Here is a 12,780-nt window from a genome sequence, read left to right on the forward strand (position 1 = left end):
AATTCCATAACCGTCAATTGCAGTACGAAGTATTGTCGGCTCAGGGGAAAGACGGTTATCTAGAAAGTAGAATAACTCTTTCCAGTAATGTCTTAGAATCGCTATCCTGGTGGCTAGACATGGACCACCTATCACGAGGTGTGCCATGGATAATAGACCCGTCTAAAATAATTACCACCGACGCCAGCCCTATTGGGTGGGGAGCACATATGGAAGACAATCTGGCCCAAAATACTTGGGATCAGACAGAATTAATATGTTCCTCCAACTGGAAGGAGTTAAAAGCAATAGAATGTGCCTTATATCATTTTCTTCCGCAGATTCATGGAACAAATGTAAGAATTTACTCAGACAATTCCACCGCAGTGGCATACTTGAACCGTCAGGGTGGTACAAAGTCAGGAAGTCTGATGACCATAGCTGCAAACATCTTTCAGCTGGCAGAGGCTCATCTAACATCCTTAACAGCCCTGCACATCAAAGGTGTAGAGAACATCAGGGCAGACTACCTCAGCAGAAACGAGTTGCGTCAAGGAGAATGGACCTTAAACAAATCCATATTCAGAAGGATAACAGAAGCATGGGGGATACCACAAATCGACCTATTTGCCACAAGAGACAACCGGCAAGTACAAAGGTTCGCTTCCCTGAACACCAGGGATCACCCAGATATGTTGGACTCTCTCCACCATCCTTGGCGGTTCAGACTGGCATATGCCTTTCCTCCAATGTCTCTGATTCCTCTAGTGATCAGAAAGATCAGGAGGGAACAGGCAAGAGTAATCCTCATTGCACCATTCTGGCCGAAAAGACCATGGTTCTCTTGTCTCCAGACCATGTGCCTATGCGATCCTTGGATCCTCCCATCAGACAAGGAGCTGCTGTACCAAGGCCCCTTTTTCCACCCGCAAGTGAAAGGTCTTCACTTGACGGCGTGGAATTTGAGAGGCAACTATTAAGTTCCAGAGGGTTCTCAACAGAACTAGTAAACACCCTCTTATTGAGCAGGAAAAGATCTACCACCCTAATATATAGTAGGGTATGGAATAAATTTTTAGACTTCTACACGGTACCGTTCACTAAGCAAGTTCCACTCACACCTATCCTAGAGTTCTTGCAAAAAGGCCGAGAGTTAGGACTATCTGTAAATACCTTAAGAGTTCAGGTCTCGGCATTAGGAGCCCTATATGGATGCAATATAGCAGCTAATAGGTGGATCTCCAGATTCATAAAATCTTGTGAACGTAGTAAACCGGTCCATATTCCCCGTCTACCTCCGTGGGATTTAAATCTAGTATTAGAGGCCTTAACAGGCTCTCCATTTGAACCATTAGATTCAATACCTTTAAAAATCCTAACATATAAAGTAGCCTTACTAGTAGCCCTAACCTCAGCTAGACGGGTTAGTGACATCCAGGCCCTATCAGTAGACCCACCTTTCTTACTGATATTTCATGATCGGATAGTCCTGAAACCAGACCCCTCATACCTCCCTAAGGTAGCGTCCACCTACCACAGGTCACAAGAAATATTTCTCCCTTCCTTTTTTGATTCACCTGTAACTCCAGAACATCATAAGTTCCACACCTTAGATGTCAGAAGAGCCATCCTGACTTATATAGAAAGGTGTCAGACATGGAGGGAGAGTAGGGCTCTGTTTATCTCCTTTCAGGGCCACAAGAAAGGACATGGGGTCACGAGAGCTACCATATCTCGGTGGATCAGAGAGGCTATCTGCTTGGCCTATACGTCAAAAGGCGAGATTCCTCCAGTGGGTATAAAAGCGCACTCAACACGAGCCATGGCTTCCTCCTGGGCGGAACAAGCAGATGTACCGATCCATTTAATATGTAAGGCTGCAACTTGGTCTACACCTTCTACCTTCTACAACCATTATAGACTTGATCTGTCCACGTCTTCTGATCTGACCTTTGGTAGAGCTGTTCTTAATACAGTAATCCCACCCAAATAATGACTCTCTGAAAATCTCTCATGTGGGGTGCTGTCGTGGCGAAGGGTAAAAAGCCGGATTACGTACCGGTAATGCTCTTTTAATGAGTCCACGACAGCACCCATGTATTACCCTCCCTAATTTATGCACAGCTCTTTCCTTTAAGGTCACAAATAATGGTTGTATAGAGTTAAGAAATTTATGTGACTGAATAAGAATGAATACTAACACTTTTGCGGTTCCCCTTTTTATACTCTGTAACTAAACTGAGGAGGAGAGGGGACCGCCTCCTTTTATTCTGTAGGTTTCCTGTTCCTATGGGCGGATCCCTCTCTCTCATGTGGGGTGCTGTCGTGGACTCATTAAAAGAGCATTACCGGTACGTAATCCGGCTTTTCTATAAAATAGCTTTTATCGTATAAAAGCGCCAAAACATAAAAAAAATGATATAAATGAGGTGTCGCTGTAATCGTACTGACCCGAAGAATAAAACTGCTTCATCAATTTTACCAAACGCGGAACGGTATAAACGCCTCCCCCAAAAGAAATTCATGAATAGCTGGTTTTTGGTCATTCTGCCTCACAAAAAAATCGGAATAAAAAGCGATCAAAAACTGTCACGTGTCCGAAAATGTAACCGATAAAAACGTCAACTCGTCCCGCAAAAAACAAGACCTCACATGACTCTGTGAACCAAAATATGGAAAAATTATAGGTCTCAAAATGTGGAGACGCAAAAACTTTTTTGCTATAAAAAGCGTCTTTCAGTGTGTGACGGCTGCCAATCATAAAAATCCGCTAAAAAACTCGCTATAAAAGTAAATCAAACCCCCCTTCATCACCCCCTTAGTTAGGCTAGGTTCACATTGCGTTAATGGGTTAACGCTAACGGACAGCGTTGCACGGCGAAAATGTCACAATTAACGCCGTGCAACGGGTCCGTTAGCACAACCATTGACAGCAATGTGATTTTCAGGTGTAGCGCATCGCTAGAGCGTGCCATTTTCGGCTCGCGCTAGCAAGGTGCCATTCTTTTGTGGCGCGCCTCAGACGCTGCTTGCAGCGTCCGCGGCGCGCCCGAGGTCCGATCCCCGATCTTCCAGAGCGGGGACGTTAACGCGACCACTAAACACGACACCTAAAAAGACATTGTGTTAGCGCAATCCGCTAGTGCTAAACGGATTTCCCTAACGCAATGTGAACCTAGCCTTAGGGAAAAATAATAAAATTAAAAAAAATGTATTTATTTCCATTTTCCGGTTAGGGTTAGGGTTAGGGCTAGGGTTGGGGCTAGGGTTAGGGTTTGGATTACATTTACGGTTGGGATTAGGGTTGGGATTAGAATTAGGGGTGTGTCTGGGTTAGGTGTGTGGTTAGGGTTACAGTTGGGATTAGGGTTAGTGGTGCGTTTGGATTAGGGTTTCATTTATAATTGGGGGGTTTCCACTGTTTAGACACATCAGGGGCTCTCCAAACGCGACATGGCGTCCGATCTCAATTCCAGCCAATTCTGCATTGAAAAAGTAAAACAGTGCTCCTTCACTTCCGAGCTCTCCCGTGCGCCCAAACAGGGGTTTACCCCAACATATGGGGTATCATCGTACTCGAGACAAATTGGACAACAACTTTTTGGGTCCAAGTTCTCTTGTTATCCTTGGGAAAATAAAAATTTGGGGGGCTAAAAATCATTTTTGTGGGAAAAAAAAGGATTTTTATTTTCACGGCTCTGCGTTGTAAACTGTAGTGAAACACTTGGGGGTTCAAAGTTTTCACAACACATCTAGATAAGTTCCATGGGAGGTCTAGTTTCCAATATGGGGTCACTTGTGGGTGGTTTCTACTGTTTGGGTACATCAGGGGCTCTGCAAATGCAACGTGACGCCTGCAGACCAATCCATCTAAGTCTGCATTCCAAATGGCGCTCCTTCCCTTCCGAGCTCTGCCATGAGCCCAAACAGTGGTTCCCCCCCACATATGGGGTATCAGCGTACTCAGGACAAATTGAACAACAACTTTTGGGGTCCAATTTATTCTGTTACCCTTGTAAAAATACAAAGCTGGGGGCTAAAAAATCATTTTTGTGAAAAAAAAAAAGAATTTTTATTTTCACGGGTCTGCGTTATAAACTGTAGTGAAACACTTAGGGGTTCAAAGTTCTCACAACACATCTAGATAAGTTCCATGGGAGGTCTAATTTCTAATATGGGGTCACTTGTGGGGGGTTTGTACTGTTTGGGTACATCAGGGGCTCTGCAAATGCAACGTGACTCCTGCAGACCAATCCATCTAAGTCTGCATTCCAAATGGCGCTCCTTCCCTTCCGAGCTCTGCCATGCGCCCAAACAGTGGTTCCCCCCCACATATGGGGTATCAGCGTACTCAGGACAAATTGGACAACAACTTTTGGGGTCCAATTTATTATGTTACCCTTGTGAAAATACAAAACTGGGGGCTAAAAAATTTTTGCGAAAAAAAAAATAAATTTATTTTAACGGCTCTGCGTTATAAACTGTAGTGAAACACTTGGGGGTTCAAAGCTCTCAAAACACATCTAGATAAGTTCCTTAGAGGGTCTAGTTTCCAAAATGGTGTCACTTGTGGGGGTTTTTAATGTTTAGGCACATCAGGGGCTCTCCAAACCAACATGGCGTCCCATCTTAATTCCAGTCAATTTTGCATTGAAAAGTCAAATGGCGCTCCTTCCCTTCCGAGCTCTGCTATGCACCCAAAAAGTGGTTTACCCCCACATATGGGGTATCGTCGCACTCAGGACAAATTGCACAACAACTTTTGTGGTCTAATTTCTTCTCTTACCCTTGGGAAAATAAAAAATTGGGGGCGAAAAGATCATTTTTGTGAAAAAATAAGATTTTTTATTTTTACGGCTCTGCATTATAAACTTCTGTGAAGCACTTGTTGGGTCAAAGTGCTCACCACACATCTAGATAAGTTCCTTAAGGGGTCTACTTTTCAAAATGGTGTCACTTGTGAGGGGTTCCAATCTTTAGGCACATCAGGGGCTCTCCAAACGCAACATGGCGTCCCATCTCAATTCCAGTCAATTTTGCATTGAAAAGTCAAATGGCGCTCCTTTCCTTCCGAGCTCTGCCATGCGCCCAAACAGTGGTTTACCCCCACATATGGGGTATCGTCGCACTCAGGACAAATTGCACAACAACTTTTGTGGTCTAATTTCTTCTCTTACCCTTGGGAAAATAAAAAATTGGTGGCGAAAAGATTATTTTTGTGAAAAAATATGATTTTTTATTTTTACGGCTCTGCATTATAAACTTCTGTGAAGCACTTGTTGCGTCAAAGTGCTCACCACACCTCTAGATAAGTTCCTTAAGGGGTCTACTTTCCAAAATGGTGTCACTTGTGGGGATTTCAATGTTTAGGCACATCAGGGGCTCTCCAAACGCAACATGGCATCCCATCTCAATTCCAGTCAATTTTGCATTGAAAAGTAAAATGGCGCTCCTTCCCTTCCGAGCTCTGCCATACGCCCAAACAATGGTTTACACCCATATACGGGGTATCAGCGTACTCAGGACAAATTGGCCAACAATTTTTGAGGTTCAATTTCTTCTCTTACTCTTGGGAAAATAAAAAATTGGGGGCGAAAAGATCATTTTTGTGAAAAAATATGATTTTTTATTTTTACGGCTCTGCATTATAAACTTCTGTGAAGCAATTGGTGGGTCAAAGTGGTCACCACACATCTAGATAAGTTCCTTAGGGTGTCTACTTTCCAAAATGGTGTCACTTGTGGGGGGTTTCAATGTTTAGGCACATCAGTGGCTCTCCAAACGCAACATGGTGTCCCATCTCAATTCCTGTCAATTTTGCATTTAAAAGTCAAATGGCGCTCCTTCCCTTCCGAGCTCTGCCATGCGCCCAAACAGTGGTTTACCCCCACATATGGGGTATCAGCGTACTCAGTACAGATTGTACAACAATGTTTGGCATCCATTTTATCCTGTTACCCTTGGTAAAATAAAACAAATTGGAGCTGAAATAAATTTTGTGTGAAAAAAAGTTAAATATTCATTTTTATTTAAACATTCCAAAAATTCCTGTGAAACCCCTGAAGGGTTAATAAACTTCTTGAATGTGGTTTTGAGCACCTTGAGGGGTGCAGTTTTTAGAATGGTGTCACACTTGGGTATTTTCTATCATATAGACCCCTCAAAATGACATCAAATGAGATGTGGTCCCTAAAAACAAAATGGTGTTGTAAAAATGAGAAATTGCTGGTCAACTTTGAACCCTTATAACTCCCTAACAAAAAAAAATTTTGGTTCCAAAATTGTGCTGATGTAAAGGAGACATGTGGGAAATGTTACTTATTAAGTATTTTGCGTGACATATCTCTGTGATTTAAGGGCATAAAAATTTAAAGTTGGAAAATTGCGAAATTTTCAAAATTTTCGCCAAATTTCCGTTTTTTTCACAAATAAACGCAAGTTATATCGAATAAATGTTACTACTAAAATGAAGTACAATATGTCACGAGAAAACAATGTCAGAATCGCCAAGATCCGTTGAAGCGTTCCAGAGTTATAACCTCATAAAGGGACAGTGGTCAGAATTGTAAAAATTGGCCCGGTCATTAACGTGCAAACCACCCTCGGGGCTTAAGGGGTTAATCTTATTGTAAAAAAAAAAAAAAAATTTTTTTTTTTTTTATATTCAATTTTTCGACAGTTTTTTGTTCCACTTTGTTTTTCTTCCTATAGTAAAGCCTATAGGATTACGCCTAAGGGGAAAAAAATGATTGGGCTTCTTGAATTTCAGCATGCCAAATCCTCTGATACAAAAGTGTCGGGCAGCTCTTTGACACCAGCTGTAATGTCTGGGAGTGGGTCGATGTCCTACCTTTTTGTCCTATGTAATGGATACAGGCATCGTCTTCCCAGCCGCCTTCATTGTGTGATCTGTGTTAACAGATAAACCAGAAGAAGCCCACCAGGTGTCAGACGTTCATCCGGGACCTCCAGGAGATGCGGCCCACCCAGATACGAAAGACTCGGCGCCTTCCCAAGAACATCAAGTTCAGCAAATCTAACAGTAGGAAGTTAAAGACCCAAGGGGAGGGGGAAATGCGGCAGGGACACACGGATCGGTCACCTCCATCTTGGGGTCTCCACTCTGTATCCCTCTGTTCTCCCGAATTTCAAAGTTAAAGGGATGTGCAATCGACCTCTGGGTAAATCTCTCACATTGGGAATCGGGCTTCTTGTTTTCAAAAAACAAACTTAAAAAGAAACAAACAAACAAGCAAAAAGTAACGAAAGACTGTGGGCCGTTAGGTGGGTCGCACCCTGGAGAAGCACCTTTTTCTGTTTTCATCATGGCCGACGATGTCACCCATCTATGTGCAGTATATATATATTGGTTACATTGTGTCTCTGCCTATCCGGCATGTATAATGTATCCAGCATCTAGTAAAAACGTAGTAATCCCCCTCTAGTAATTGTTACTTGTGTCAATTGGGACATTGTGGGCTGAACCCACAAGTAGTTGCCCCCCATCTTCCTACTTCCTCAATGAACGAGCACCCGGGCCCTTTAAACTCCATAGATGGGCACCAAGTTTCTAATGATTAGCGGTCCATTAATCTTTTGCCTTTTCCGACCTTCCTTAGTGAGAAAAGGGTGCGAGATTGTGTCTTGCGTCACTGTATCTAATAGCCCTTCAGTCCTTAGATGCAGTAGGGTGTACGGCGTAGTAACTAGGTAAACACCCTCCGATGAATCCCCTTTAGTCGAGTTCCTCGCATTATGTATGTACACATATATCAATATACAGTGCTGCAGACTTCTTTGTTGCAACGCGTTTCGGGCTGTGATATATAGACTCAGTGCTGCTCAAAACATGGTGCCAAAAAGACGCCTCCAGATCCCTTAGAATTACATTTCTATGGCCTCCGTTGACCCAGCCAGCGCAAGTATACAACCCTTGTGGTTTTTGTTTTCTAGCACATTTTGCCGAAACCTCGGACAGTGCAGGACCACCGGTGAACGATCTCTGGCCACAGGCACCATACAAATGCCTGATCCGTCACAGTTCTTAGGGGAGTGTTCACATGTCCTAATAAAACTCAATTGTGTATTTACGCGGATGGTCTAAGATTTCTGCCCCGTTGTCCTCCGGTAGAGCTAATCCTCTGCTTTAATCTCCGGATCAGACACAATACATGTATTGGATTCCTGCTTCAAAACATTCACCTTCTGCACAGTCTTGGCTGTGTTCACACAGTATTTTTCCTTTTTTTTTTTTGGGAAAATGCGATACACATGGAAATTTTGCTGGTTTTTGGATAACTGTGGCAGAAATTTAAGAATAAAAAAATTGCATCAGGGACACGTGAACAAGACCTTAAAATGAATTGGGCTAAGCCACAAACAAAAGTAAATTCTCATCATTGAAAGCTACAGAGGTAGATAAATTGAGATTACTGGATATTTCGTCCAGGCTTGGCGCTGGCAGTAACATTTCAGGCTCCAGGTCATAGCGGACGAGTTTACGACTTAATGTAATAAGCTTTTATTGTAAGGAACTTTATTTTCACTCAATAAAAATAATGTTGGAGATGTCTGTGCTCTTATCGTGGGAGTGATTTGCATGTCCTTACTGGTAATGATCAAACAAGCTTGGATACGGTGTTACTTGAACAGGTTTGTGTGCTACCGAGTGTCTTCAGCATGCTCAAAAAAATATGTTCGGCTGCATTTATCTCAGCTGTTTGACAGTCAAAACATGCGGGGGTTAATCACACCCATTAAAGGAGAGCTTCATATATGGAGGTAAGAGGCATTCTCATCCTAATCCCAATATTATGCATGCAAGAGGCAGGGGATATGATGGCAGCAGAACCTCACTGCTGATATGAGGGGTGCTGGATAACCCCATTACGGTCCCCTTTTTACTTGTGAATATATAGCAGACTTTATAGTTCTATATACCAACATGTGCCATAAATACACTCCTCTTGGCATCTGAGGTATATTTTGAGATACATGCGATGTAGCCAAAAACAAAAATTGAATCTAAATGGTGAAATACAAATTTTAGTAGCATTCACACTAACTGCACAGATGAGTAACATTGTCATCTTCAGACATAAGCAAAGCCTCAGATATGAGTAGTAAGCACAAGTAGGCATCATCCAGGTGTAGTTTCCAGTCACTGACAGCAAGCATATTGAGTACATGTGGACAAGCATTACATTTTTTTAATCAGAATTAAGCAGTAGCTGTAAACTTGCTGCGGATAGGGCATCAATAGAGCCTTAAAGGGAAGGTGCCACCAGTTTTCTTGTATTTTGTTTTTTTTGTGAAATTAAGCTTAAAATAGTATAATTAAAATGTATTAATGCAATGTTTGCACTGTTTGCAAACATTTCTATATGAAAAATATTATATATTTTTTTACAAATATACATATTTACCACTAGGGGGAGCATTTTCCGTTTTAGACCTCAAGCAGCTATAGTAAGATTTAGCAGCTCTGCCCCAGGGATATTAGACCACCCAAAGGGGAGGGAAATGGTGATGTCAGCAGTTACTGCCCCAACAGTAAGAATGAAGAGCAGCATCACAGGGCAGCACCATTTTGTGTGTGACTGCCCTGTGACCTGCTATCACCAGCAGTTACTGCATCAGAGGCACAGCTTGTTTACAGAGGAGCAGAACACAGTGGGCTCAGCAGCATCTGGACCCAAGAAGAGTGAAGACGTGGTGTGAATGGAGCAGCATTAGGAGCTGTCTGGGAGATCCAGCTCTGCAGTGAATAGCCAGGCATTATGGAGGGAGGGGAGAGATGCATTGTATGGCTAAGGCCGGGGTCACACTAGACCGCAATACGGACGAGTGCAATGCGATAAAAAAATCGCATAGCACTCGTCCCAATGTTAATCTATGGGGCAGCTCCCATCATCCGATATTTTCTCGGCCGTATTCAGGATCCGAGTGAAATCGCAGCATGCTGCGATTGTCAGCGTTTCTCGGCCGAGAATCGCCAATGAAAGTCTATGGGGGTGAGAAAAAATAGCACAGCACACGGACCATCAGTGTGACGTGCGAGAAATTCTCAGGCATTGGGCAGGTGACAGGAAAGGTTCAGCCATTATTTGCTCATTTTGCAAGTGTGTGAGAAAATCTCACCATACGGATGTCACACGGACGCCAAACGGATCATTGGATGCGAGAAAATCGCATCCTCGCACTGCACACGGATCACTGTTTTGGTAACATTTGTGCGATTCTCGTCCGTCAAAAACGGACCGTTTTTTTTATACGTTGTGTGTGTCCCCGGCCTAAGAGTGACTGATGGGAGAGAAAGAGACGTGAAGTATGATGAGTGAGACACATATGGAGTGTGATGGGGAGATACACATTGAGGCTGTGTGCACACGTTCAGGATTTTTCGCATTTTTTTGCGTTTGTTCGCTATAAAAATGTGATAAAAACAATTTAAAAATGCAATTTATAATGCATTCCGCATTTTTTGTGCATATGTTGCGTTTTTTCTGGGGGAAAAACGCATCGCAGTAAAAAACGCAACATGTTCTGCGCATGTCGTGTCTCCTCCTTTGATGTGGGCTCCGGCGCTGAGCCCACATCAAAGTCACGACATGTCGGCTGTTTTGTACAGCTGACATGTGCGCGCAATAGCGGCAGGTGAAATCGCAATTCACCCGCCGCTATTAACCTGTTAAATGCCGCTGTCAGCGCCATTTAACTACCGCTTCCAGCCGCGCGGCCAGAAATTAGCGTATCGTTCACCCCCATCACATGATCAGGGGTTGGCGATGCGTCAGGATGGTAACCATAGAGGTCCTTGAGACCTCTATAGCTACTGATGCCGGCCTGCTGTGAGCGCCTCCCTGTGGTCGGCACTCATAGCAAGCCTGTAATTCAGCTACGGAGCAGCAATCTGATGATCGCTGCTATGTAGCTGAGCCGATCGAGTTGTGCCTGCTTCTAGTTTCCCATGGAGGCTATTGATGCATGGCAAATGTAAAAAAAAATGTTTTTAAAAATATGAAAAAAAAAAATTAAAGTTTAAATCACCTCCCTTTTGCCCCATCAAAAATAAAACAATAAAAAAATCAAACCTACACATATTTAGTATCGCCGCGTTCAGAATCGCCCAATCTGTCAATAAAAAAAAAACATGACTGACATGTGCCCGCAATAGCGGCGGGTGAGATCGCGATTCAACCGTTCCTCTGTATGTGTTTTCTGTCCGGCGGAAACAGCTGTTTTGACGGATCCTGCAAAAAACGGATGAAACGTGTGGCCATCCGGCGCTAATACAACTCAATGAGAAAATAACGGATCCGGCGAAAAAAAACTTATCTGGCAGAAAAAAAAGTAAATTGTGGAAAAAAAACGGATCTCGCGTGAAAAAACGGATCCGGCAGAAAAAACTGATCTGGCAGAAAAAAAAGGAACTTGTGGAAAATAAACGGATCCGGCGGAAAAAAACGGATTAGGCGGGGAAAAAAGGAACCGATGGAAAAAAAACTGATCTGGCAGAAAAAAAAGGAAATTGTGGAAAAAAACGGATCCGGCGGGAATTAACGGATCCAGCAGGAAAAAATGGATCCGGCGGAAAAAAACGGATTCTGCAAATGTGCTCGCAGGATGCGTTTTTTTCCCATAAACTTGTATTAGCGACAGATCGTGACGGATGGCCACACGTCGCGTCCGTCGTGCAACGGATCCGTCGTGTTTTGGCGGACCGTCGGCACGAAAAAACGTTCAAGTGAACTTTTTTTGTCCAGCGCGTCCGCCATTTTCTACCGCGCATGCGCTGCCAAAACTCCGCCCCCTCCTTCCAGACTTCAGAATGGGCAGTGGATGTGTTGAAAAACTGCATCCGCTGCCCACGTCGGGCACAAATTTCACAACGTGCGTCGGTACGTCGGCCCGACGCATAGCGAAGGACTCGTACCGACGCAAGTGTGAAAGAGGCCTTTATGAGGGTTGAATTAAAAAAAAAACAAAAAAAAAGTGGGCGCCCGTGCAATTTTCTGCGCCATAGGGGGAAAGGCGACGGCCGAGGGCCAATATCTGTAGCCTGCTATGAATACCAGCCTGCAGCTGTCTGCGTAGCCTTTACTGGCTATTAAAATAGGGGGACCCCAAAAAAAAATGACGTGGGGTCCCCCTATATTTTATAGCCAGAAAGGCTACGCAGACAGCTGCAGGCTGATATTCATAGCCTAGAGAGGGGATATGGATATTGCTCCCCCCTCCCCCAGGCTACAAATACCAGTCCGCAGCCGTCCCAGATATGGCGCATCTGTAAGATGCACCAATTCTGGCACTTAGCCCCTCTCTTCCCACTCCCGTGTAGCGGTGTGATATGGGGTAATGAAGGGTTAATGTCACCTTGCTATTGTAAGGTGACATTAAGCCGGGTTAATAACGGAGAGGCGTCAATAAGACACCTATCCGTTATTAATCCAATAGTAAGAAAGGGTTAAAAAAAACACGCACACATTAGGAAAAAAGTATTTTAATATTCTTCATTTCACCATACTTACCATACTTCAGCGCCTGCAAAAAAAAGTAAAATAATAAACCGTATACTCCCTGTCCGCCGTAGTCCTATTAATAACGAGTGTCCCACGACGATCTCCCCTATAGAACAGTGACATCGGGTGATGTCACTGCTCTATAGGACCCTCAGTGACACACTGACAGGAGACAATGGCTCCTACAGTGCATCACTGAGAGGTTACCTTAGGACAAAGTCTCATTTTATGGCAATTGATGCCTGGGAAAAATTCTCATACAGCAATGGCATAAAGTGAG

The 12,780-nt window shown here is 43.6% G+C and overlaps 1 protein-coding gene across 2 annotated transcripts in view; it reads left to right on the forward strand.

Moving 5' to 3' along the window:
• Positions 1-8,551, forward strand: part of NUCB1 (nucleobindin 1) — a 31,405-nt gene extending 22,854 nt beyond the window's left edge. For both annotated transcript variants that reach the window (XM_069741802.1, XM_069741801.1), the window contains exon 13: positions 6,901-8,551. In XM_069741802.1, the coding sequence (XP_069597903.1) occupies positions 6,901-7,019 (119 nt within the window). In that variant the 3' untranslated portion in view covers positions 7,020-8,551. The remainder of the gene's footprint in view (positions 1-6,900) is intronic.
• The last annotated feature ends 4,229 nt before the right edge of the window (positions 8,552-12,780 follow it).

The sequence above is a fragment of the Ranitomeya imitator genome, chromosome 10 (genome assembly GCF_032444005.1).
Source record: "Ranitomeya imitator isolate aRanImi1 chromosome 10, aRanImi1.pri, whole genome shotgun sequence".
Lineage (NCBI taxonomy): Eukaryota > Metazoa > Chordata > Amphibia > Anura > Dendrobatidae > Ranitomeya > Ranitomeya imitator.